Source organism: Solanum verrucosum, unplaced genomic scaffold (assembly GCF_900185275.1).
Source record: "Solanum verrucosum unplaced genomic scaffold, falcon-dt-bn FXZP01000277.1, whole genome shotgun sequence".
Lineage (NCBI taxonomy): Eukaryota > Viridiplantae > Streptophyta > Magnoliopsida > Solanales > Solanaceae > Solanum > Solanum verrucosum.
In genome coordinates this window covers 1074130-1101656 of record NW_026019945.1, presented here as the reverse complement: position 1 = coordinate 1101656, position 27527 = coordinate 1074130, and the positions used below count along the sequence as shown (strand labels likewise).

General features: G+C 35.1%; 5 protein-coding genes across 5 annotated transcripts; 2 read left to right on the top strand and 3 right to left on the bottom strand.

The window, feature by feature from the left end:
* Positions 1–265: 265 nt before the first annotated feature.
* LOC125839434 (meiotic recombination protein SPO11-1) lies at positions 266–8786 on the bottom strand. Its single transcript, XM_049518411.1, has 18 exons — positions 8658–8786; positions 8465–8564; positions 7301–7374; positions 6808–6909; positions 6403–6476; positions 5894–5910; positions 5248–5317; positions 5129–5165; positions 4870–4917; positions 4717–4775; positions 4621–4652; positions 4422–4527; positions 4025–4145; positions 3874–3937; positions 3672–3788; positions 2105–2180; positions 852–1308; positions 266–372 (listed from the first exon to the last, which is right to left on the bottom strand). The coding sequence occupies exons 1-16, from the start codon at positions 8710–8712 to the stop codon at positions 2168–2170; spliced, it is 1089 nt and encodes a 362-aa protein (XP_049374368.1). The 5' UTR covers positions 8713–8786; the 3' UTR covers positions 266–372; positions 852–1308; positions 2105–2167.
* Positions 8787–12205: 3419 nt separating this feature from the next.
* Positions 12206–15038, top strand: LOC125839442 (two-pore potassium channel 1-like). Its single transcript, XM_049518419.1, has 3 exons — positions 12206–13119; positions 13439–13597; positions 14928–15038. The coding sequence occupies exons 1-2, from the start codon at positions 12221–12223 to the stop codon at positions 13587–13589; spliced, it is 1050 nt and encodes a 349-aa protein (XP_049374376.1). The 5' UTR covers positions 12206–12220; the 3' UTR covers positions 13590–13597; positions 14928–15038.
* A 1640-nt stretch (positions 15039–16678) lies between these two features.
* On the bottom strand, positions 16679–17255 carry LOC125839471 (uncharacterized). The gene has a single exon (XM_049518447.1). It carries the CDS (start codon positions 17185–17187, stop codon positions 16846–16848), a length of 342 nt encoding a protein of 113 aa, XP_049374404.1. The 5' UTR covers positions 17188–17255; the 3' UTR covers positions 16679–16845.
* Positions 17256–19645: 2390 nt separating this feature from the next.
* On the top strand, positions 19646–23374 carry LOC125839481 (cysteine synthase 2). Its single transcript, XM_049518459.1, has 6 exons — positions 19646–19933; positions 20402–20476; positions 21612–21755; positions 22168–22557; positions 22638–22873; positions 23129–23374. The coding sequence occupies exons 1-6, from the start codon at positions 19736–19738 to the stop codon at positions 23349–23351; spliced, it is 1266 nt and encodes a 421-aa protein (XP_049374416.1). The 5' UTR covers positions 19646–19735; the 3' UTR covers positions 23352–23374.
* A 606-nt stretch (positions 23375–23980) lies between these two features.
* LOC125808144 (uncharacterized) lies at positions 23981–26772 on the bottom strand. Its single transcript, XM_049487882.1, has 3 exons — positions 26537–26772; positions 24603–24703; positions 23981–24466 (listed from the first exon to the last, which is right to left on the bottom strand). The coding sequence occupies exons 1-3, from the start codon at positions 26586–26588 to the stop codon at positions 24191–24193; spliced, it is 429 nt and encodes a 142-aa protein (XP_049343839.1). The 5' UTR covers positions 26589–26772; the 3' UTR covers positions 23981–24190.
* Between the last annotated feature and the right edge of the window lie 755 nt (positions 26773–27527).

Genomic DNA, 27527 nt, shown 5'->3' with positions numbered 1-27527 from the left:
GAAGAGTCCAAGCAACATTGTTAAAGGACTATGAAGCAAGAAATGAAATTGCAAGGCTGCTTGTTCATTTCAAATATTGGAAAATAAAAGGCATAGTACTTCAGCAGCAACAAATATACTTACCAAAGTAAAGCATCAGCTACCTTGATGAAAATCCAACAAGTAAATTTACTTGAGTGCAGATGAAAGCTGTTTAACTTTGAACAAAAAGAAAACATATTCAATAATAACTACCCTATAAATATATAATGTTCGTTTTGTAAACAAAATTAAGAAGAAAAATTCACGCAAACAACTTCTTATTGTCACGGTGAAAGCCAACGAGCCATTAAAATCTCTCCGGTTCTCTACATATAATAGCTGTTGTACGCCCTACAATGACAAGATTTATAAGAAATCAAGAAAAACTCAACCAAATTCAGGAAAGAAAATACATGAGTAGGTCAGAAAAGAAGTCTACGAAGCAGAGGGGCAATGGATGCTCAATAAGATTAAGTAAACATGTTCTGTTCAAAGGCGGAGACACCCTTTAGTAAGGAATGCCCTCCGACACCAGCAAAAGGAGTTTCCTTTTATATATGTCCGCGTATATTTTACCAAAATATAATATGTATACATACTGTATAATAGGCAAACAATACTTGGAAATAGTATGAAGTTAAGTCTCAAAATCAACATTGTCCTAACCCCTTTATGCAAACAAAACAAAAGGCGTAAATTCTATGTACAACAACAGAATCTAACATAAACAAGCAAATCTTTACAAAAAGAAGCAATACACAATAAGTACTATGAACAATGACATTATGTTGCTACAGTTGAAGTTGTCATCTTCATATGTTGGAACATACCTAGGCGATGGTAGAGCACCGGAGTAATAGTTGGTGGCATAGGAGTCTTGTGCAGTCCCCCTAAAAGGATATTGGTAATTGTGGTGTCCCTCATAGCCATAGTTATATTCGGGCAACGACCTTCTTTGCATAAAAGGACCACCAATAGAACTATAGCCATGACCATGACCATGACCGTGGCCATAACTGTTATAACCATAGCCATGATTATAAGAACCAGATCCATGATTATGAGAGCCATATCCATGATTATAAGAGCCATATCCATGATTATAGGAACCATATCCATCAGTCATATGACTATTACTCAACATTGGGTGCTTAAGTCTCACCCATTTCACCTCTGCATGGTTGCCAAGGCCTGATCTTGACAACGCCCTCAAGAGGAGGTTCGGATCAACTTCACCAGAAATCTTGGCCGTCCCATCTTCAGAGTCTATTGTTACAGAATAAACACCTATAAAATAAATAAAAATGTGTTAAAAACAAATAAACCATAGTTGTCTTCTCTTCTTTAAGTCCCTTATCGTGAGTTCATGGACGGAGCTACATGTTTTGAAGAGGATTTGATCATCTTTGTTAGAGAATTACAGTATACAAAAGGGTAAAAATTTCACTTGTGACCTAGTGGTTGAGAACCATGAGATATCAGGAGACAAAAAACACTAGGTGATTCTTCCCATCTATCCTAGCTTTGGTGGATAAAGTAATAGATATCACATGGAATTAGTCCATGTGCGCGAAAGCAGGAGTCTTCAACACAATATATGTAGGTTCAATTCTTGCTATCCCCTTTCCCGTACCCTTCCATAACCCCTCATTGCACCAGAAAATTTTAAAAAGGTTGTCTAAACAAAAGTGAAGGTTTTAGTTTAGTGGTAAAGGTGACCTAAAAATTGCTCTATGAGTTATATTCTTTGCATCTTTTTAATCCTATTATCACTAGAATTTTTGGCTCCCTAGGATTCACATATTCAGATTTGCATAAAAAGGGACAAAGTGAACAGAAGAAAGAGCGCTTAATTATATTTTACTTCCATATTTCTTCAACTTCAAAGAGCCATAAACCATGTGTGTTTAAATTTCATAAACTAGGTGATTTCTTCTTATCTGTCCAACTTTTGGCAGACAAGTTATCCAGCAAGTAGAGGTGGAATTAGCCGAGGTACAAACAAACAGGCTCATACACTACGATTATTAAAAAGAAAAAAAACAAGTTCTACTAAGAAATAAAAGCATATAGAACATATTACCGCATATAGAACTCAAAACGTCCACCATCTTCATCTTGCATGCATCACAATGAACGTCCACTTTCAAAATACAGCCCTAAAAACAGACATAATTGATAAACGAAAAATTACAACTTTTAACTAACTAAAGGAGAAAATTATGATTTTTTTGATGAAGTGAATCATACCAATTCAGCAAAGGGTTCCATTGAATCAAATGAAAGAGCTACTAAAGTTGATGAGCAAAAAAATGGAGGACAAATTAACGAGTGCAATGTAAGTAGAGCTTGAATTATTGTTTGTTTATGAAGATACTCCCTCATTGATTAAAAGGAGAAAGAAAATCAGATAATTATATCAAAGATTTTATTACCATTTTCATTTAATGGTAACCAAGTACTAAATTCTCTGCATTTGGTTTTTATTTTTGTCAGGTTTAAGTAATTTATAAATCAAATCTTTACCAAGATTTTGTACTTATTATTTATGTCACGGAGATATTTATTATTATTATTCTATATTTTTATTGTTATTACTTTTAAGATTTTCAGTAGAATAATCTGAATCTATTCTGCTTGGTCTTTATTTTCTTTTAATTTAATTAATCCTTTATCACAAGTTGTATTGGTGTCAAGCTTGATCCATAATTTGCACATTAATTGTCCAAATATTCTTTGGTGAATGACGTCATTATTTAAGCAATATAATGATTGCAACAAAATTAATTCATTCCGAAAGTTGAATCAACCTAGGTTGAGGAAGTTTAATAAAATTAGATCAAAACAATTAAATATTTTTCAAAGTGATATCTAATTTTGGTTTGTAAATTGTAATAAAAATAAATTACTTTAGCAATTCAATCGTATAGGTAAAAAGTAACTTTGCATTAGACAAGTTCGGTCTGTTATCATAGTTCATAAATGAGTTTGAGTATCTATGTGTTGGTTTTTTTTTTTTTTTGCATGAAGAAGAAATATAATCATTGTTCAATCTCAAACTACTAGGTTCTTGCATCTTAGCCAATTACTACGTGCATAATCTCTTCGTGTAAAAAAATGCATACAATCAAATGATTAATAAAATATTTACATGTAAATCCTGTGATAAATAATAATCAGTAACTTGGTAAAACGATTCACAAACATGATATCACTATACCAATATATATAACTTGAATCCTTTTTAAAAGTCCGTATTTCTTATTGTCTACTTCATCATGATTCTACTTTCCTGGGCAAAACAACAACCAATATAGTGCCATAACAAGTTAAACGCGAAAATTTCAACTTACATCACAAATAATTTGAAGAATTAGGCTTTTTGGGGTCTTCAATCTATTCTGATGTATCATTTAAGACGAGATACAGTGACCAATTTCAATCTGCTTAATGTCACTGCACATTTGTAGCTCGATATCCACGACCGTTGTCGTGAAAAACTTAATTGCCAAAATGGCGGAACATGATGAATTTGACATAAGTGACTAGTTAGGTTGTTCTTTCAAATGATAATTACGTGAGCACATGAAAAATACTTTGAACTTCTCGTGCTAAAGAACCAAACAAAGATAGAAAAGATTCAGATATACCCTCCATTGTGGATCTTTGATGGTAGATACTCATGGGACAAGAAAGTGAGTGAATGCACAGACAATGCTTCAATCTCAAACTTAACTCCTTTGTGCAACAGCAGCTCCAGTTCAAACCTTAGGACGTGGAGAAGAGTCGTATGAATATTTTTCAGAACCCGAAGTCTTGCTATTAACATTAGTTAGTAGTATGAAATTCTACCTCCATTGTGGTACTTCTCTTTGCAAATAACATCTCGGTAACATTGCTTCGACTTTCCTCTTATCTGACTAGATTGCACAACCAGTCATTTGTGACGAGCTGTTTTGAGAAAAAGCTATAATGAAACGAGACATGATTGTGTGAATGTTACCTTCAGTAGTTAAAGGCAGGAGACATTGCTGTGGAATGCTATAATTGTCACAATCCTGGACAAATACTCCAAGCCATTGTATCTCAGAGACTCGTAGAAAGGTTGCGTCATAAGCCATTTGCTTCAAAAATCATAGAAAGATATGTGTTACCGAAGAACACATCATTCTATCAATCCATCTAATCTAACTACTCTATACACTTCAACTTAAAGTGTCTCGCGTTCAATGCTTGATAGCTTGTGATAGGAAAATGATGATGAATGTATGACTTTTCTTTTAGAAATGTGAACATAAGTTTCGACTAACTAACAATAGAAGCATAGACTGTTACAGTGAAAAGGAGGAATGTTAGCAACTTGTTCACATCATAATAACAACACACTGAATTATCCTTACCAAAGAACCGAATTTGTATGTAGTTAAGATGTCAAAGCCATATGGATCACAATCTACCAGGCCGTACACAGGCAAATGCAGCTTGTCAATGAGGAGACGCAGAAACCTACCACAGGCAAGCAACATGAAAAGACAGAAATATGATTAATTGAAGTAGAATGCATCTGAAGTTTGACAAGGTGAGCAACATGGGTCTAACCTCCTTGTGGGAACATCAGGATAACCCCTTCCCTGTTAAAAAGAAATTATGGAGCCAAGTATGTGTGGAAATTCTCAGAAAACAAAAGATGCGTACTGTTATCACAATGCAACGGTTCCTCTTGCAAAACTGATCATTTGCTAGTCGCTGGAAAACTGCATGATGAACAATAAATAGTGGCCTTATTTATGAACTAGGAATACCTTTTCACGACTGTTATAGGCTTGATATGCTTATAAATAGTTTTACCTGATTCCTTTTCCACAACTAAAACGTATTGAGCAACACTAATAATATCTTATTCAAGCATTAAGGGAGTAACAACTACAGCCATAGTCTGAGAAAGCAAACCATAAAGTCAAATTACAGGATGTATTCAATAACAAAGTGTCCATTTAACTTTATGTTTAGCCATAACTGAACTTGCACATGTATGGAGTCCGCAAACTCATGTTCATGTTTAACCATGTTAAATTCACAATTCAAACGCTTAGACTCATAAGGATACCATCAACCTCTTCAACAAGGACCGGAATCGGGTATGCCTGCAGGAACCATCATAATTAGATTGTTACACAACTACAGAAACCCATCTTAGGATTCTTAGCTTATAACTATCATTCTTACAGTGTGAGGATTGCCAATGCAGTTAATTTTCCTCCCAGATTCCACATACCGCAGCCACCCCATCACCAATCTAGACCATAAATAGTTGGAAGAAGAATTTTATGACCAAGAATTGCAAGGAACTATTACAATATAAACAAAGGAGAGAACCAACTATATATCGATCTAAAGGAACGGAAAAAACTGTCATGAGGAAAATGCAACAGCAGTACATTTATTGGGAACTTCATTGGTGAGCAGTTTAAACTAGATCTACATATGCTACCGATATCTTCAAAAGTAGGCCAAAAATGATGATGCAGTAATACTCCTTAGAGAATGACATGCTTTCTCCGGGTTATAATGAAATTTTACCTTGCTCAAAGTACAAAAGTTTAATGTAACATGATGGACGATATCAAATCTCTCAATCATGAAGTACTTTGCTCCCCAAAGAGGAATTTAGACATATACGAAGCGACATTGAGACAAATGCAAGAGGTATAAGCATAATCAACTGAAGAAGAAACATTTGAAATTTTCAAGAAGAAAAGATTGCAAATATTATGTCAAGTATGAGAAAGAACATTGCATATAATGAACCCAAAATGTACATGTCTAGAAGCACACTCCTGCAAGGCAATATAAACTGTATAGAGGCACGCACCCATTTCCAACAGACACCTGTAGAAGGCAAGCATCAAAAGAATAGAAAAGGTCAAGTTTCCTACAAGATTAGCAATAAAAGAGAATAAAATAATCATTTGAATGATGGGTATACCCTAGTCTAGCAATATCCTTTACATTCTCTGAAGTCGATATTCAAGTTCTATACAAGAACAATATTCACATCCCTCTAATCAAATATACTAGCAAACCCCTACCCACTCCTCATGGTATGGCGAAGGCAGGGTCAGATACTTGTGATCTACCGTTTTGCATGTCAAAAGCATGTATAACAGTATAAGTAAAGCAGAATGACCGTTTCTAATATCAATCAATATTCTGAACCCTAATTGAATCCTCCACTGTAAAAAATGAACATGTAACTAAATAAAATAGAAGAGACTGTGAACCCGCTCTGTTAAAAGGTTCCCAACTTAACAGTGAACGACATGTGGATATACATCTAAAATGAGTCTATTTTGATACAGAGAGGAAAGTAGATTGACATACCACATTAAGGTTATGCCGACTGCATTGCAAGAGGATGCAGATGTCATTAATTGCCCGATCAACAACAGATTGTTCTGCATTATAGAGTGCAAAAGAGAGTGATGAGCATATAAGGAGGAAGAAGCCTTCTGAATATATACATTTTGCGTTAGAGATCTAAATCATGGCACATTTCTAGCAACTGAGTAAGCTGAACTATACAACAGCACATAAGCATTTTCCATGGAAGAAAAACTTCATAACCAATCACAAGAATAATTCAAAACTGATTCTAGAGTACATAATGTCCAACCATTTCCTATGAAATTAACAGGGAAGTAACTACACTGGAACACCTAGCATTCGTCCAAATTTTTCTTCTGAAAAGAGGATTCGTTGGAACACCAGAGGTCGATCCAGATTTACCTTTAAAAACAGTAGGATGCATGTAATATATGTCTCTTTTTGATCCATGCCTGTTTTCTTGCAGAAGTTGTTGAACTATCACAAGAACTCTCAACAAAACATCTGAAACAAAAACATAGAGAGGAAGTAACCCAGCAAGGTTCTATGATGTTAAGCAGATTGGAGAGCAAAAAAGGCCTTCAAGTTGGTTTGACCAAACAGAAAAGGAAACTGAGAGAGAAACCTTGTACTACCCCACCCCACTCCACCTTCCCCCCATGGTGCATCCTGTGTAACTTCAAGGAAAGGGAGGCTCATATAGGAAAACAGAAGAACAGAAAAGTCAACTTAACGGGGAAATAGTTCTCCTGGTAATTTTGTCACTTTTCAGGGAGGATTGCAACATTTAATTATCATTCCTACCCTCTTCACTATCATATCATTTCTTGTCCAACTATGTGATGAAGATCAGCAGATAAAATATGCAAGTATTATTTACTCTCCCTAGACTCACCAAGCCTACGTGCATGGCATTCCCTCTTCAGGGATATAGCTTCCTTGCCAGTCGACAAACCAGAGCTGCAAGAGCTACATAAATTAAACAAAGACCATTAATACTACCACGACATTTGGATGGTCTTTATTAGCCATTCAAACTCCAACTTCAGTAAATTTCATTGTTTTTATAACTCCGTTCAACATAACAATTACCACTAGTACTTATTAGTGTCTCAGTATAGGCAATGGCTTCTATGAACAAATCTCTCAGTATAGACTGTGCTCATTCTTCTTCTGAGCAGGGCACTTAAAATAGCCATTCGTTTCTTCTCTACATTTTACTTTTTGGAAGGGGTTGTGTTGAGGGGGAGCAGGAGCATACCATCTGGAATTCCACAGAATAATCTACCAAGCCCAGTGCTAGCAACATTCTTAAAGCACCGTTTTAAACCTATGTGAATCTTCATCAGTTGCAATTTTCAGTTCAATTACGTCAAGGATAATCTCTTTGGAGGCCTTGTAATATAAAAAGGAACAAAACATCATTGTGTTTATTGATAGGAAATCAACAGTAATTCAGTGTAATTTTTCGTGTTAGAATTCTAAAATACTGATTGCAATGACATTTCAGACTGCAGCACATTCATTGTTTTCAACTAGATCTTCGAAAAGAAGGAAAAGAAAAAAAAAACATTTCTAAGCTTAACTTGAATTGATAATCATATACTCAAGCTACCAAATAAAATCCTCACACACATAGGCGTCTTACTAATTTCCGAAAGTGTCAGTAGAGAAATTTCTGAACCAATCGAGGTAGTGTTTTATTAATTCATAGGAAATCAACAGTTTAATTCAGTATTAGTTTTCGAGTTGGAATTTTAAAACACTAATTGCAATGAAATTTCAAACTGCAACACACATTCACTGTTTTCAACCAGATCTTCCAATTAGCAGAATGGAACAGATAATGGGAAACACTTCGCTCAGTACAGTAAATTCTGAACCGATCAGTGTAGTTTCATTTATTATTTATAGAAAATCGACAGTTTAATCCAGTGTTAGTTTTCGTATTATTCCAAAACACTAATTGCAATGAAATTTCAAACAGCAGCAAAAACCAATCCACTAAGCTCAACTATGATTGATAATTTCATATATTCAAGCTACCGCTGCTTCTTACCAATTTCCAGAAGTGTTAGTACAGTAATTTCTGAACCGATCGATGTAGATCAACGGTGCCCTACCTCGAGCGAGATCCTCAACAATGGAACGAGTAAATCCTGCAAAACAAAATCAAAGTATATATGTATTGAACGCGAGAATCGCAATGAATTTTCAGAAAACAATTGAAGTTTAATGGAAGCGCTATCTACCTTTGATTTTCCTTATGAGTGTTAGTGGCTGAGTGTTTGAACGCTTTCCCTCCATTTTCTCTTCCCTGTGCAGGTTCACGTTGTTTGAAAATTGGTAAATCCGAGCTTTATAACTGTGAAGTTCTGCGCGCGCAGGTGTGTTTGGCACCAAGGTTAACATTTTCTATAAAATATTTTTCAATTTTTTGATATTTTTAATTGGCTTAAATGTTTAAAAAAATATTTTTTCAAGAAAAGATAATTTTTCTACGCACAAGTAAAAGAAATATTTTGCGCTACTAACTTTCAACCTCACCACTTACCCCATTTGGAACCGACTTTCAATCCCGACCCTCACTCAATACCTGACTCCCAACCTTAACCTCAACCTCAACCCTGAGCCCCAACTTTTGACCTTGACTTGGGATCTAACTTCATGACTCTCATGCCCAATTTCGATCTGAGACCTGCCCCAATTTCGATCCAAGACTCGCTCCAATTTTGATCCAAGACTGGACCCTAACCTCAATTCGAGACCCGACCCTGACTCGAGATCAAGGTCCAGTCCTGGGTTGGGATTGGATCTTCGATCTCTGTTTAAGATAAGGGTTGAGATTAGGTCCCAAGTCACCGTTGGACCTTATTTTGGCTGGAGTCGAGTCTGGGTTAAGTTATAAATCGAGGGCGATATCAAGGTTAGGGGTTGGGACCTAAATCGTGGTCAAGATATGTGTTGAGATAGGGGTCTTGGTCCGTGTTAAAGGTGGGGTCAAGGTTCATTTTAAAGGTTGGGGGGTTCAAGGGTGGTGTTATAGTATTTGAATAGATTATATATAATAATACTTATGGAGACAATATTTTCTTATTACTAACCAAACACTAAAAATTAAATAAGAAAATCAAATATTTTTCAGAAAATATATTTTGTTTGTCTATAAATATTATTTCAGAAAAGTAAATAATACTTATGGAGTATTTATTATTTTTTCGAAATATTATTTCACTTTATTTAAAAATAGTGTTTGGCCCATAAAAATTTCGGTAAAACTTTAATTTTCTCCTCACCGAATGAAAAAAAAAAAAGAACGAGGGAAAAGCCAAATGACGACAGCTCTTATAACCCTGAGGGGTAGCTCAGCTGGTAAAGGCCTGGGACAAAGTCCTTCAGGTCGCCGGTTCGAGCCCCAGCAGGGCCACTGGAGGCATTACAAACCGGCCGTGTCTCCAGGGCCCCGTGGAACTAACCGTGGTGGACCCGCCTTGAAACAGCGGGACCCGGTGGGTATAGCTAGTCGGGTTCGCAAAGCGATGCCCGGAAACCACGGTAAAAAAAAAAAAAAAAAAAAAAAGACGACAGCTCTTATAAAGGGAGTGAAGAAGATGAACGTGATCGCAATTGATCGGAAGAAACTGAAGAAGGGGACGCCTGCAAGTTAAAGCTCCAATTGGTGTCAAAGAAGATTGGAGCTCTTTCCAGCAATTTCCTTACAGAAATCAGGTTTAGGTAAGGATCAAACATTTGATTTTTTATGATAATTCTGATTACTATTTCATTTATTTTTGTGAACTTGCTCCTTCTTTGAAGGTAAAGCTATGAATGCATGCTCGCTGAATTTTTCTAAGAAGCTATTAAATTGCGATTTTAGTGAATCAGCTGGGAAATTCTGCTCATGTGTTGTTGTGAGGTTATGTGTATCATAACTCGTAAGGTGTTATTTCCAGTTTAACGCGAGTCTGTTAGTTAAAATTTAGCTATGACAGAATTCATACAAACAAAAAAAATTGAGGGAATTTGAGATATAGCCGTCAGTATTTCTGGTAGTTTCTTGTACTTCGATTTCTATTACTATTTATTGTTTGTTGTTCTGTAGTTATTGTTCAGAATGTTTTGTTATGCTTTCACTTTCGTTTATTCCTTTTCTTAACTGCTTTGGACTGTTTTTCGTTGAGCTGATGGTCTATCGAAAACAGTGATACCTACGACTTACGAGGTAAGGATAAGATCTGTGTATCTACTCTCCTTAGACCCAACTTTGTGGGACTAGACTGGGTATATTGTTGTTGTTGAGATATAGTGGTAGAGATGGGGAGTTAAGAGTGAATTTGTGTTCTGTTTGGTAAGTTAGTCTATTCAACCTCTAGTCACCAGTGTTTGAATTTTGTTATTCATTTAGCAATTTGGTTTGGCTGGATTAGTAATTTTGCTGAGAAAAACTACTTTATCTTTCTTTTATGTCTCTTTTTTCCTTTTGTGATAACCGTAGTGTATAGGCCAGCTTGCACACACCTTGGTTAATTCTACGAGGTACTTGCTACCTTCTATTAGCATAGGTTGTGAGATGTAGTTGTTTCTCATTCGATGCGTGTTACATTCCATTATACCAAGCATAGGTGAATTTGTGAGAACATTTGTATCTTCTTGGTTTCAGTTAAAAATCCTTTACTTAAGTTGCCAGATAAAGGAAGGATGTATGTGTGGGATGTTTAGATCTTTACCAAACCAGTTAAAATGCTATCACTTAGTAGAATAATGTATTTTTCAGGAAACTGATTGTCTGTGAGCCTGTGACTGTAGGATTTTATAGATTGTTTTCTGTTTAAGTCTCATGCAGAGTATTTGACTAACTTTAAGAGATGCTGAAGAAAAATATTTAGATTCGTTACAGTTCATAATTATTGGGTGTAATTGCCAGAACAAGTTTGTCAATCAAGGACATATATGTTACTATTTCTCTTACTCTGGAATTGGAAACTAGACCTTTTGATTCTCGGAGTGCAGGGCCACTAATCATTTCACAGATATGATTAGTATGTCACTGACACAGTATAGTATAAGGGATGAGAGTTATAAAGAAAACAAACTCCGTCACGAGCATCACATAGAAGAAAACTAATATTGCCAGAGAAACGCTTGATTTTAGTTACTTGACAAGTTAACAACATAATGAAATGTGTTAGGATGTCTCAGCTAAAAACAGGATGAGTCCAACTTTACAGTGACCGCTTGGATTAGATATCTAATTTTTTGTCGTCAGTGCGAACTTTAGGTGTCTGGATGCATCTGATTTTCTGTCTCTCAATGAGTTTTAAGAGAGACTGATCAAGTTCCATGCTTGTGTTCTTACTGGCCAGAGCTTTCTCAATCATCATGAGAAATTAGTGGTAACATGCGCCTTTTTATGTGAGCTAGCCGGCTAGGTTAAATGGATTCTCTCAGTAACAGCAACCCAAAGATTTATCGTCATTGAACTGGAACTCTATTCATCAATGAGTATAAACCCATGTCAAAATACTCCTATTGATTGTTAAGCCGGCTGCGATGGACTTATCCTAGAAAGTTCTTTACTTGGTGCTATTGCATGTGGCACGCATTAAGGTTCTAGAAGTATCATAGTATAAGAACTAATAATTGACAGTCAAGGTACTATTTGCATATGATAATCATGAAGAAAAACTGTTTTTGTTAGTGTTTTGGTATTCGAAGACTAGTCTCTCTGGCTGAGGGAAATCATTATGATTTACTAAATTAAAGGACTTTTCTTAAGCAGCCACAATTTCTTGCAGGACTTCTCGAGGCTTCCTGGATGACTAATAGGGGAACAACCCAGCCCTTGTTGGATCAACTGCATCAAACCCATCATACGGTTGGTCTTGGGAGAAAAAGATTTCGCCGATCTAAAAGTACTCCTGTGGGCGAAATTGCTCCGGTGGAAATTAATGAAATAAAGAACGACCAATCACTTCTACGTTCTAAATTGATTTTGGACAAACTCCACCCTAGTATTAGGAAAGTTATTGTTTACTTGATTATATACTTGGGTATTGGTACCATTTGCTTTTATTTTGTTAGAAGCAAGATCAAGGGAAAGAAAATAGATGGCGTACTTGATTCCCTTTACTTTTGTGTTGTGACAATGACCACGGTTGGATATGGTGATTTGGTTCCTAACAGTGCAACTACTAAACTGCTTGCCTGTGTCTTTGTGTTCTCTGGGATGGCACTTGTTGGACTGGTTCTAAGCAAAGCAGCAGACTACTTAGTGGAGAAGCAAGAAACACTATTAATTAAAGCACTGCATATGGGTTGTAGAGTTGGTCCGAGTGAAATTTTAGAGGAGATTGAAACAAACAAAGTAAGGTACAAGTGTTTCATGGTAGCGGCCTTCCTTATAATGCTCATAATCATTGGGACAGTCGTCTTGACTAGAGTTGAAAAGTTTGATACTGTAGACGCCTTTTATTGTGTCTGTGCTACCATCACAACATTAGGATATGGAGACAAAAGCTTTTCAACCAAAGCAGGGCGCATTTTTTCTATATTTTGGATTTTGACAAGCACTCTTTGTTTGGGTCGATTCTTCCTTTATGTTGCTGAATGGAACACGGAAAAGAGACAGAAGGAGATTGTGAAATGGGTTCTTTCAAGAAGGACAACAAATGTGGATTTGGAGGAAGCTGATCTTGATGATGATGGGGTTGTAGGGTAAGTTCATTTAACTTTAAAGCATGCACCTATAATTAGATTGCAAAGACCCTTCTTGATCCACTTAATTCGAGTATTTACTCTAGTTTTGTACTCTCACCTTGTTCACGTTGGTGTTGTAAACTGCACTCATGCTTGTCGACACATGTCAAATTAACGGAACCATTTAAATATCGACTCTATATTGTTTTTGTTAGTGTCATTACACCACTGTCTTAGCTTTTGATTCTAGCATGTATTATTCTTTTTCTCATTGTAAATCTCAAAGCATATTACAAACTCTAATTCTGGTCTCCTTTTGTTTTTGTCAATTGCAAAGGGCTGCTGAATTTGTTATCTATAAACTTAAGGAGATGGGGAAGATCAACCAACACGACGTCGCAGCTGTATTGAAGGAATTTGAAAGTCTTGACATTGATCAGTCTGGAACTTTGTCAACCACAGATCTGACACTCGCCCAATCATCTTGAACCGGGAGGTGATTGCTCTAAAACCTATATTATTATATCAAGCAACCTTTTCCACATATGACTATGAGTCCTTTTGCAACTTCTAGTGTATCAGTAGCATATTAGAAAACGTTCATATTTTTTTGAGTTTTTGACACAAGTTATGCAGTAAATCGCACTCAGTTTAGTATTAGGTGAAATTTACACTTCCCAGAATCTCCATGTAGTCTTCTCAACTCCCTGTGTAAACATGTAAATTACTTGTACTTTTGTTTGTAAAAAGTTAGCAAACTTCTTCGGTTCTTCCCCTGTCAAGGAATGTGATAGGTATCTGAGTTCTACAGTACAATTATTGATCCCGAGTTTTCCAACTCGAGATGTAAACATTCCGTGTTTCTTTTAACCATCTAGCCTTTCAAACCAACATGACTTATCCAGATTCGTGTCTCTTTGGGCCCATTTAAGAGGGAAACTCTCTCTACCAGGAATTTTTTTCATTCTTAGTGTTTAAATCCAAGACTTGTGATTAAAGGTGATGGATATCTATCCTATTGCAATCTCTTTGGGATAAGCATTTGTTTGTCCATCTACTTTGAACACTCAAAATTGACCATTTCCCGTGTGAAATGATATGGAATGGTTTGCTTACTTTGGAAATCCCAAACAAAAGAATCTACCCAATTCCAGATGTTACCATTCCTCATTTTGTTCACCATCAAAACTAACTCGACTAATCTAGATTCTGGTTGGGCTCATTTAAGAAAGATACTCTCTATACCAAGAATTTTTTCCATTCTTAATGCTGGAATTCTTTTTATTTATTTATTTACCCCTCCCTAGGAGTTTCCCAACTTTTCTCTCCCTTGGTGACTTGAAATCTCGAACCTATAACCTTAATGTTGAAGGTAGACAGTCCAACTGAGCAACCACTTGTCACTTAGAGGTCATTTGGTAGGATGTATAAGAATAGTGTTGAATACAAATATACAATAATACATGTATGAGTTTGGAGAATTTTTATGTATTATTTTATGGATGATACAAGGTTGAATAACTAATATCTACATAAAATATTACATTGATTCCCTCATAACTGCCCTCTATATTGCTTATACCTGCATAACTCATATCAACTACCAAACGACACTTAGTGTATGAATTTAAAACCTCTAATTTCGGGTTAATGGATCTTATTTATCCTACCATAATCTCATTAAGTATTGATGGGTCATCCACTCCAAACACTCAGAAAATATACCAATTTTGGTGTGAAATGATAGGAATTGGTTTGGTTACTTGTGAAATCCCATTATTCGTTTCACTCAAAATTCTCAATCAATCTTCACTATATTGTGATAGGGAATTTTAGGGAGGCCGAAAGTGTATCATTGTGGACCCTAGTCCGACAAGCATTGGTTGAAAGATTATGATGGCCAATAGAAATTTTAAACAAGGGTTAATTTATGGACCTATAGTCCATATCCTAATAAGTGTGATTGTGGCCCAAACCCATTTTAAATGGAATCCCTTAGGCTCGGTTGATAGAGTGTATTAAAAAAATAATGCATGCATTAACTTTGTGTATTATTAGTATTTTATTTGATACACTTTTCAAGCTATGTATTAATGTTTGCATTAGTTATGCCACTTTATTTGGTATCAAAGTATGTATAACTAACACATGAGAATACATAGTGTTAGTAATGCAAAAGTTTTTATTACATGCATTAGCATAATTAAAGGCACAATTGCCCTTTAAAACTTTTTTCACATCCTTTTCACTATATTTTTATCTTTGTAAACGAATATTTTTTTTTAGAAACTATACCGTGCATGTTATTTTTAGCATAATTAATTTAAACATTATTAATACACTATATTCAGCTCTATTCTTATACATCCTACCGAACGATGGTGTTATCTCTATTCTTATACATCCTACCAAACGATGGTGTTATCATTCAAGTTATGCCTTACATTTATAAATTTTTATAGGTTTTATCTATTTCGAACCATTTCTAAATTGTTTAGTTTCAGATAAATTTTATATGACTATTTTTATCTAAAGTTTATGCATGTACTATTAAAGTTCAACATTTTATGCCTAAATTTTAGGGGGGTAATGTTAGAACTTCAATCATATTATAGTGACTAATAAATGAGTTGGAACCATGAGATTTTGGATTCTAATCTTAGCATAGACAAAAATATTACTAGATTATTAAAAAAAAAAAATGTATCTAAATTTGTTCAGAAATGGGTAGATGTGCAAAATATAAATAATATACCCATGATTTTTTTTTCCTTGAAAACTTAGCAAAGAGCAAGTGATAAATTAGTACCGTTAGGTGCCTAGTATGAAGACAAATTTGGTGAACCCACTAATTGTCTTCGAGAGGACCAAACGTTATGGTCGGTGGTCAGTAATTCACTCTAGGAATCCAACCATATTGCTAATATTGTTGTTTTCCCTTATCTTTATTTTTATTTTTCCCCTAAAAATTGTGATTTGTTACATAGGATCAATAAAAAGGTTGTTCAGGTAAAAAAAAAAAGTGTTTATTAAAATATTGTTTCAGGTCAACAATTCTCAACTAAATTTTCGCTATGTATAGAGTTCGGGTCGAAACATTGATTTTGAATTTAAATGTTATAGGATTGAAGGGAAAAAAAGAGTTAGTGTCATATCAATTGAAACGGATAATGGTACATAGAGGAGAGTTTACCAATGTTGTGCAGGAAGTGGCCAATTTAATAATAATGTTGATAATTGTATTCTATTTAGGTGGTGAAGTAGTAAAAACAGAGTTTTGTTCCCAAACTAGTTCAATATTAAGATATTTAAAAGTTGATTAATATATTACATATTCTTTTTAGATCTCATTTATTTAATTATATCGAAGACATTATTATTATTATTGATCAATACTCTTCTCTGTCCTATTTTTCTTGTTTTTTGTAATCAATACTCTTCTCCGTCCTATTTTTCCTTGTTTTTTGTAAAGTAGGGGGGGATAGTGTGTTCGGCCAACCGAATAAGTTTGATCTACATTTTATAGGCATCTAAATTAATTTAGAATTCAATAATGTAAAATTCCGACTTCATGATCAAAAGAAAGGGTCCCAAAAGTAAGCTGCAGGCCAATAATGCAAGTTAACATTATTCTGGAAATATACAAAAATTTAAAAAGAAAAAAAAAACAGATAGAAAAAAAAAGTATCTAATTAAAAAAAAAAAAAAAAAGTAAAAAGAGCAGAAATAACGATTAATTTCACTTCACTCTACTTTGCTACTTTCACCTTCTTCATCTTCTCCGTCTCCTTCATGTTCATGTAAATCATGTAGATGCGTTTGTAATTGTTCGGGTTGACCCGCTACGAATTCCAAAATACCTTCACCGGTTTTCTCACCGGAAACCTCAGATACCGGCGGAGAAATCCATCCAAAGAGAACGACGGCGACTAGGAAGAGAGCAGTAGAGAGTAACAGAGGCCAAAAATACTTAACAACATCGAGAAATCGAGGTGCGAGGTAAATGAGAGCGAAGATGAAAATCGAAAAAGTAGATGCAATTAAGATGTGGAATTTGAATTTGAGAAGCAATTTTTGGATTTCCATGGCGGAAGAGTTCGAAGTGATGAAGTATTTTGGGCCTTTTTGTAGAGAAGAAGAGAGATAAAGAAGACTGAGAAATGGAGTGGTTTATGCTCTCTCTGCAAAGATTCTCTGCCGTAAAAAGTTTTTTTTATTTCAATGGAATAATTATACAGATCCTATATTTTATTTTATTTTATTCGGTATTTGATACACACTTTATTGAGTTTGAGTGACATATTGAAGTTTGAATAATTTATATTCTCGTTGAAAAGTTTTATATTTAGGATAGGGGTAAAATTATAGTATTAGATGATATGAATTTGAACGTTGCATAGACGTGCTGTAAATATTATTTGGGTGATTTAATGATGTACCATAAAAAAAAAAAAAATCTTACTAACCATAGAAAAGTTACCTTAAGCTGACTAGATGGCCACTTTGGAGTCCAATCTACTTACGGGTCTTTCTTTTATAATATGATGTGCGAATTATCATTGGAAGAATGAAATTATGTTTAAATTTGTCCAAAGTAATTTTACAATTAAGTTACTATAAATTTCAACTATTGTTTAGTTTTTTTTTGTCCAGATTTTAATAATCAAGACTACAACTAATCAGATAAAGTTCAAAAGAAATTTAATTAAAGTAGGATTGAAAGAAAAAATAAATGATATCAAAATAGTAAAAATGAACAAAGTAAAGAAGTAATTTGTAGTAGTAAAAATCGAAGAATACGATACTCTGCATAAATAGTCTCTTTCATATAACAGTACTACAACACTCGACTATCTATTACTTTTCTATCGTAATCATTAACCTTTATACTGTCAAATTCATGAATCATGTCCTTATTAAGGTCTTCCCTCCCTTTTGAATTTTTTTGGTCTACCCTTGTTTCTCCTAACAACTCTTATATATATAGCTGATTTATCTCAACTTTGCTTTTTTTTATCTTGTTAGTCAAGATTACTTTTACATTCTCTTATCCACTATCCATACATCCAATCCAACATTATCATTTCTATTATTTTCATCTTCTGAACGTATATGTTCTTAAATATACGTATATGCTCCCACCCCTTTTGCTCTCTTGGTGACTCGAACTCGCAACCTTCGGGTTGAAAGTGAGGGGTGTTTACCATCCGAACAACTCTCTCTCGTCAAATGACCAATACTTTATCAAATACCAACCACATAAATAGTTTAGAACTTGTTTACGCCAAGGGCAAGATGGTAACTTACACGCATCAGCTTATTAACGGACTTGTCCTATCACTGATTTTGTCGGCCTTTTTAAATGTCTTGTAGCACTTTTGGGCACTCATCAATTTTATTTTTATTTTTTAATACAATCAGATCTAGCAGCACCTGATTGGTATAATCTATTACATAAAGTTATTCCTTATGGGAATAATCATATTTCAATCTCCTTTTTCATTTTTTTACTACTCGATTGATTTGAATTCACGTTACATAAGAGTCATTAAAGGAAATAAATATTGAATGTTATATAAAAATTATTTGACAATCAATCTTAGTGCAAAGAGAATAATATATTTCTTATCACGAATCTGCTTTTAAATATACGAACCTAAAGAAAAATTCCAAATAACTCTTCACCTTTTATTCTTATTGTTGTTGAAATGAAATTACTTCCGTACGGAAAGTTGTATATTCGATCATGGAAAGTTATAATGCAATCAACTTTAGTTGACATTTTATTCAATCCCTTTTACATTGTAACTTTTCATTGTGTAATAAGAATTTGTGAGTACTTAGAGAAAACACTCAAATTCGAGTTTTCAATATGAAAAATCGTTATTTTTTAATGAATTCTCTCTGATGTGAATTTGGATTAGTTGGGCTCGAAAAAAATACTCAAATGTCAATCCTAACTTCTTTCAAATACTATTCATTATTGACAAAGCCCATATTGCCAATGGGTTGGGCTCATCCACAACACTTCTCTGGATCTTTGACAAGCATCATTATATTGAGTAAGATTTTTACAAATAGAATTATTCTACGTCTTTATATAACTTTTAACTCGTTCTAAAAAATTATGTGAGAATAACCTCAAAATAACAAGTACGAAGCTTAATTTCAAGTGAAACACCAAAAGACTTGCATTACCATTACTCATGGTTGATCATTAGGATTAGTACACAAAATCTTGATAGATCATCAGGAATTCAATGAGTGATCTTATTATAATTCTTGTCAAATTATTATAACTTCTTTAGTACAAACTATATTACTATAACTTTAAAACAAATTATTCATAAATTCCAATGGATCACCAAGAATTCAAATAATCATTTTCCTCAAGTTAACTTTAAATGATTATGTTTCTTAACAACAATCAAAGAAAAAATTATTTACCATTAATTGAGCTACAATACTATAAAAATGACTTTGCCATCAAAGTGGAATGGTAAAAAGAGAAGAAAAAGAAACTTAGGTGGTCTAATTTGCAATTGATCGAAATATTCATAACCTGCCTTCACCCTTTCATCGCCCATAATACTTCCGGTTCAATTAGACCGGATTCCGCCGGAGAACCTCCGCGATGGCGCCGGTGAGAACTGCAGGCGCCGTCGCCACACTGCTCTCCATAGCCATAGTCTCTTATTTCCTCTGCAAAACGACTCAGCATAAGTCTCCCCGGAAAAAGAAACTTCAAAGACGTAGAACTGGACTCGTCGCCGCCATTGGCAACACTCCGTTAATCAGAATCAATAGCCTCTCCGATGCAACTGGATGTGAAGTATATTCTCTATCTCTTCATTTCAATTAGGCATAATCATGCATAGCTATATGCTTAAGCTGAAATAATTGTTAGTAATTAGATATGATTAATGAGCTTAATTCCAAATTAGTTGAATTTGGTTGGGTAAATATCATGATTCAGGATTTTGGTACTAATAGGGGTTATATTATTTAGCTTAATTTTACGTCCTAATGCAATCCTCTTCCTTTATTTGAGCTTAGACTTGTAATGCTTTTCGAAGCTCATATAGGATGAGTTGTTTATAGGTATATATATATAGACCACAAGATTAAACGACGTTTGGGTATATTCTATGTATCTTTAGTTTAAAACAATATGATTAAAATAGCTTCTTTACTTTTTAAACTCAGTGCCAAGTCAAGTCAAAATTAGACGAACAAATTGAAATGGAAGGAGTATTTACGATGAATATGTCTAATTGATAGTATACCAATTCGTGTTCAGATTTTGGGGAAAGCAGAGTTCTTGAACCCTGGAGGGAGTGTAAAAGACAGGGTAGCTGTGAAGATTATTGAAGAGGTGATATTTCGTTCAAGTTCTTTTTTCTTAGTCAATCTTGTATTAGCTAGTTATGGCTAAATGCTTGCTTAAACTGTATCTGTTACCATTCTTTTAAATTCGTTCAGGTTTTAAATTTTCATGCAGAAGTTCTGATTCAGTTTTCCGTTTCTGAATTGGTCCAATTTATGAGGAGTTCTATTGTCTTTAATAGTTCCTACAACTAGCTCCCTTTGTGATTCTTTTTTCCGGTTTTCATTTCAAACACCGTTGTTCTTTTTCAACCACAAATTGAATGTTTAGCAGCAAGCCAGCTTTTGCTGACCAGGTACAAATTGATTAGTTTTAAGGATAGAGGATGATCTAAGTGGTTAATATGCCCGTGGTACTCTACACATCTTGCAAGTTGCAACTAGCTAAACTAATTGACAAGGCCATGTCTTTCAGGTGCATCAGAGTGGGTAAAGTTAATGACTTTATGTCAGCAACCGGACATTTGCATGAGAAATACCTGGGGCAGATCTAATATGGAATTAAGTTATATTTTTGTGGATATATACTTAAGTGCATTAATTGGTATGTATGGAGAAGATGTAAACTCATAAGTAAAACTACTAAACAAGATGTGGATATATAATCATAAGTAGTTCATTTGGAGCCGTTGGGATCCATAAGCTCTCACCTAGCTAAAAAAAGATTGCCAACATGCCTTTCTTCTGTATTGGAGCAGCCAAAATGAGCGACTCTATGTCAACAACCGGTTGTTTTCCTGTGAAATCCTGGGGAAAGTCTAATATCCTATAAGGCATACTTTTGCGGAATTCAATGTCATCATTGCAATTTCCAATATGTATGAAATGTTAAAGAAGATTACCTGATTCCAGAAATTGAAAGAGTTCTATAATTTTGCTTCATTTGCTTAAGAAGATGACGGGATTCTAAAAAGCTGAAAGATTACCTGATTAAGGTTTAAGACTTCTTGTAGTTATTGGGATGAGAAGGTTTTTAGTGAGGAGGAAAGCTAAACTCGGAGATTTCCTTCATGTGGTTATTTTTCTGTAAATTTGCTTTCACAACGTATTTACAAATAGCAAGGTTCAATTAATTTGGGTATCTGTAAATACTTTTTCTATTAATAGTAAAATATCAATCACAGGCCTTGGAATCAGGAGCATTAGCTGAAGGTGGAGTAGTTACAGAGGGCAGTGCAGGAAGCACAGCCATTAGTCTTGCAACAGTAGCACCTGCTTATGGGTGCAGATGCCATGTGGTTATTCCAGATGATGCTGCTCTCGAAAAGGCAAGACACTTCATGCTCTTGTTTCCCCTTTTCATTTGTATTTTACTGAATTAGATAAGAGATAGTGTTCGCATTCCAGGAGTATGTGGGATAGCTACTAGAAAGCGTTGGGAAAGCAAGCTCAAAAGATCTTCATCAAGTGGCTTATTGCTCAAGCTAATATAACAGTGCTATAGGATAATCCCAGTGATTTCCTCATCATCTCATCCGTTCAATATCGCTGTGAAAGTTCTGATGAAAGGATAGTCATATAAAAAGAATAATAATAACAGCACAGTTGCTTTTGTTCTACTCAATGGAATAAGTCGGGGTGTGCAAGCTGGCCAAGACACCACCACCTTTAAGAAACAGTTTTTTCTAAAGAGGACTAACTATTGCTACTGATTGGAATTCTCTCAATTCTTCCTTTCAGGCACAAATACTAGAAGCACTAGGAGCTACTGTTGAAAGGGTCAGGCCAGTTTCTATCACACACCGAGACCATTTTGTTAATATTGCAAGAAGAAGGGCGCTGGAAGCAAGTGAATTAACATCAACCACCAGAAAAAAAAGCCAAATTGATGCCAATGATTCTAGTCAAATCAATGGTCACTCAATCAGTGAGGAAAAGCAGAATATGCAGTTCTCGTCTGAATGCAAGGGTGGATTCTTCGCAGATCAGTTTGAAAACCTTGCAAATTTCAGGTCACATTATGAGGGCACGGGGCCAGAGATTTGGGAACAGACAGGTGGCAAGTTGGATGCTTTTATTGCTGCTGCAGGTACAGGTGGCACTGTTGCCGGTGTTTCCCAGTATTTGAAGGTTGGTTCTCAAGTTCTAAAGTTTCTTCATTTTCCATTGCTAGATGATGTATGATTTAAAAGCTCCTGTATGATCAACAGGACCAAAGCTCAAATATCAAGTGCTTCCTTATTGATCCTCCTGGCTCTGGTTTATATAACAAAGTAACAAGAGGAGTTATGTACACGAGGGAGGAGGCGGAAGGACGAAGGCTGAAGAATCCATTTGATACAATAACTGAAGGGATTGGAATAAATAGACTAACTGAAAATTTTAAGATGGCAAAACTTGATGGAGCTTTCCGAGGCACAGATATGGAAGCTGTTGAAATGTCCAGGTTTATTCCTCTTCAGTCTACTACCCATTATAGTATTTTTGTAGTTGCAAAGATGTCAATATGCAGATAAATGTGTTTGGAACGTATTACATACCTCTTTTTAATCTTCTCTGACACGAAAAGATGAAAGCGACAAGAAAAAGATGATTACCAAAGTTTTCCACCATTTTTGTTACCTTATTGAACAACTCTTCTCGGTATTTGATAAGCTATGTCTATGGTTGGTGGAGCTTAACTAGTTCTATAACTAATCAGGTATCTGTTGAAAAATGATGGCCTATTTATTGGAAGTTCTTCAGCTATGAATTGTGTTGGAGCTGTCAGAGTGGCAAAGGCACTAGGTCCAGGGCATACAATTGTGACAATCTTGTGTGACAGTGGTATGAGACATTTGAGTAAGTTTCACAATGCTGAATACCTATCTGAACATGGGTTGACACCTTCAGCAACTGGTTTGGAGTTCCTTTGTCTTAGTTGATCTATGGCTAGTTCATGATTGTTTTTTCGGAGGTTCCTCGCATAATTTAAATACATGACAACACCATCTCAGAGCTAATGTTGTATATACTATGGTCGGAAGAGGAAATTTTGATAATTTTATTATAAGTTTCACTTCGTATATGACAGTCTGATAGGGAATATTAAAGGCACGCCTGGTCTAAGTAATATTTGTCCATCTAATTTTGCAATGTTTTACTCTATTAGTTTCTTATTTGATTACTGGTTCATACAAACCTATATCTCATTCACGTTTGTGTGTGTGAATTCACTACTAACCCAAAGGAGGAGGATATTCAAAAAATCCAGATTTTCTATTTTTTCATTAATTCTAATTTTCATCATTTGTTCATTTGGTAAAGGCGTTATGGACAAGAATATCACACGAAAGCTTGTATCATTTTTTTAAAAAATTGAGTCTTTTCTTCTATTTTCATCGATAGTTCAAGGATTAATGGAGGATGAACAACGCGGTAACACATCATTTCACCATAAGAAGCTGAATCCTTACACGTCCTTGATTTTAAATCAAAGCAAAGAAACAATATCTTAGCATAATGAAGACAAACAAGTGCATTCATATACCAAATATTGTGAAAGAGACGGATAGAAAGAGAGCAGCTCAGACCAAATCTGTATATCACAAGCAAGCACAGCCAGAAGACTGGTGACATTAGCCCCACAACATAGGTTACTAGGGGAATTATTTGAGAGTACATAAATCTTCTGTAAAAGCTTTCTTTTCCCTCCGAAAGGAAGACGGGTTTCCGAGTATGTAAATGTAAATTATGGATGTGTTTAATACACACTCGTATTAAGCTAACGTTGGTTTCTTTGAAACATATTTTCATCGCAATGAGGGTCAAGCCAATCCTTGGGGGAATTCTTTGATCCTGCAGCCATTTTTCCACCCACAAGCTCTCTCAAGTGTTCCACCTTATTCTCACGACCACTTCCGCTGTACTTCTTGTCTGCGTCCTTCAGTTTCTGTCTAAACTTCTGCTTGCGATTATTAGCAGAATTAAGCTCTTGTTGCTTTGATTGGGAAGGAGGAGCACCGTGAGGTCCAAGATATATATTCTCCTCTTTCTTAGACTGTGAAAAAGTAAGTGAGCAAGGAGATCAATTTAAAGAACTGTAAATCATCTTGAAAAAAGATAGGAAGCTTGGAAGAGTTTTGACATCACAAAATATTTCTTTTAGGTAGAAAGTGATACTCTCAAGAGCTAACCTCAGCTGCGACTGTCTTTGACTCTTCAACTTCAACTAAATTACTGTTATTTTGGCCAGAATCTTCAAGTTCCAAGCTTGGAATTACATATCCTTCAGTGTCTGATGGTTCAAAATGTCAGATCATTCTGTTAGTTCACATTATATCTAAGAGTGTAATTCCAACACGTTTGAACCAAACAAATAAGATTCAGTTAAGATAAAAATACGAGCTCTACTTTTGGGCACCAAATGTCAGGTAGATGACAAAACAAAATCACCAGATATGGAGGCTCATATGTTAGCAGAGAAACGAAATGGCTGAGAATAAGTACTGCACAGTGACATATAACATATTCAAGGAGGAGGAGCCCACACAACGCAGCAAGGTAGTAAAAACAATCCAAGACAGCAATCGAACATTTACACGAAGGGGAAAAAGCAGTAAACCCAGGAAAAGCTATACACATCCTTTAATCCAAGCAATTTATGAATAAAAAGGCTGCAACTACAATGAAAAAGATAGATATCCTTCTTCTGTACAACAAACATTTACCACAGCAAGTGTACTAGTTTTTCCATGTTCCTCTATGTTCTTTAGTTATAATTTTTTTTAAAAAAACGAATGGCCGAGAAATTTGATATCTCAGCTTGGAAACTCAGTTGATCATAAGCTCATTCTTCAACCCACGCTTAAAAAGTAGGCTTTGTGCAACAATCAGGTCTAGAACTTGTGATGTGTTGCCTAAACACATTCCATGTATTACCTTAACATTAAAACCAAAGTCCTCTAGGCAAGAAAGTTAAATCTTTTCGTCATTTGTTTTCCTAGTGAGATTTGGTGGGAAGAAAAGGTTAACTCACCAAACACTTCATGCTCTTGTTCATATTCCACATCCCGTCTAAAATTGGCAAATGAAATAAATAAAGCATAAAATTACAAACGTTTGAAAGATCAACACACACCTAAGAATCTTAAAGACGCATATTAGTTACAATCTCCTTTGTAATGAAGTATACAAGGACAAAACAGAAGCACGGCAAGGGATTGTGGATAAAAGCCATTCCTTTAATGGACCAGTCATGAACGAATAAAATTACCATCCTATAGCAATAATTTTGGTAATCAAAAAGACATATATAGCATTTCCAGTCTGACCTCATTATGTCATTCATTTAAGCAAATTGCTATCATATTCTCCACACCAGCATGTCAAACGTGAACTAGTTTCAAGAATGGACAAACAGAAAGATGAAACAGCAAATAAACTAGGTCAACCAGTGACATCTAGAGTAAATGCCGTCAATGCAGACCTCCACACACTCGTGTACTAACCACTACAAGTGTAGAGATGTTGAGAAGAGAAAAATAACACAAGGTTGTGTTCTATTCCAACCTAAAGTGAAATTTTATTAAAATTTTGATAAAGGTGTTAGCAGGGCCAGCCGCCAGCTTGTGCAAACTCCGAGTATTCCAGCGGGTACCTGCTGGCTCTCACACTAAAACAGGTACCATGGAAATAATCAACTACCTAAAGTGATACTCCTCTGTTAATCCAAGTAGCAAAAATCATCAAATCAAAGTCACATCACTATCCACAAATGAGAAAGCATTCGAACAAGTTAAACCACCTCCATCAGACTGGCAACTATTAACAACCTTTTTTCATGATCATGGTGTCCAGACCAACTTTCACGCACATGACTAATTCACCTGATACCTGCCACCTCCAACAGGCAACAGGTATCCCATTAGCAACTTCCTTTGAGGAATTACTTAGAAAGGGCTAATACAGAAATTAAGACAAAAATTGATCACATCTCTATGCTGAATTCATCAACAGAACAAACCTACTTACCCATCAATTTTTCTAATCGGATGAACTTGAACACCATATATCCAATCAAAAAGCAAGCGACAATAAAAATAAAAATTGAAAAAGAAGATTGTAATACCCCACTCGTCATCTTCGATTGAAGGAGTGGTTTGCACTGACGACGGGTCCATTTGGTGCAGCTGACGATCATCGATTTCACTGCAACGCCGTCGCCGTCACAGCCTCCGCCGCCGCTCGATTCTCCTCAGAAGTGAATCAAAGCACGCAACTATAGCTATAACATTACATCAAAATCGAATCTTTCTCGGAGAGAATCCGAAACCCTAAAAAAATCTAAAATACTCTGTTTTGCTGAACCTCTATTACTTATTTGAGAAATGACAATGCTAACCTTATCTCCTGTGTTTGACCCGAAAAGGAACCAACTGACCCGACATAATTGTATATAACTATTATATGGCGGTGACGGTTAATAGTGGTGGTTATGGATGTCGATTTGGTTGGTGGTGGGTGATTGATAATAATGGTTGATGGTGATAGTTATTAATAGACGTAATGAATATTTATGATAGATAACATGATATTGACTATCAATAGTCATTAATAATGGTTGTTGATGGTAATTGATGATGACGACTGATAATTGTAATTGATTATTTATGATAACTAATATAACGTTGATTGTCAGTAGTTATTGATGGTTATTATGATAATGAGGGTGAGTGCAAATGATGGCTAGTAGTGATTATAACTAATGATGATATTTGTGGTTGAATAATGTAATGGTCTTTCATAATAACGGGTGAGTACGATGATGTATTGTTAATGACGGGTGGTGACGACGGTTATCACTTACTATTGATTCTTTTATTTGATAGCATGCTTTATTGAAACGTATTGAATATTGGTCAATTTTTCTTGTCTAATGCTTCATCGAAAGGTGTTAAATGTTTGCCGAATTGTCTTATTTTTGTTTCATTAGTGAAAACGTGTTTATTAATCAATTTTATTTGCATGTAAAAGATAAATCGATGAATTAAAATATATTTTTTTGTGTATGAATATCAATCAATTTATTTGAAGGCAAGAGATAGATCGGTGAACTAAAA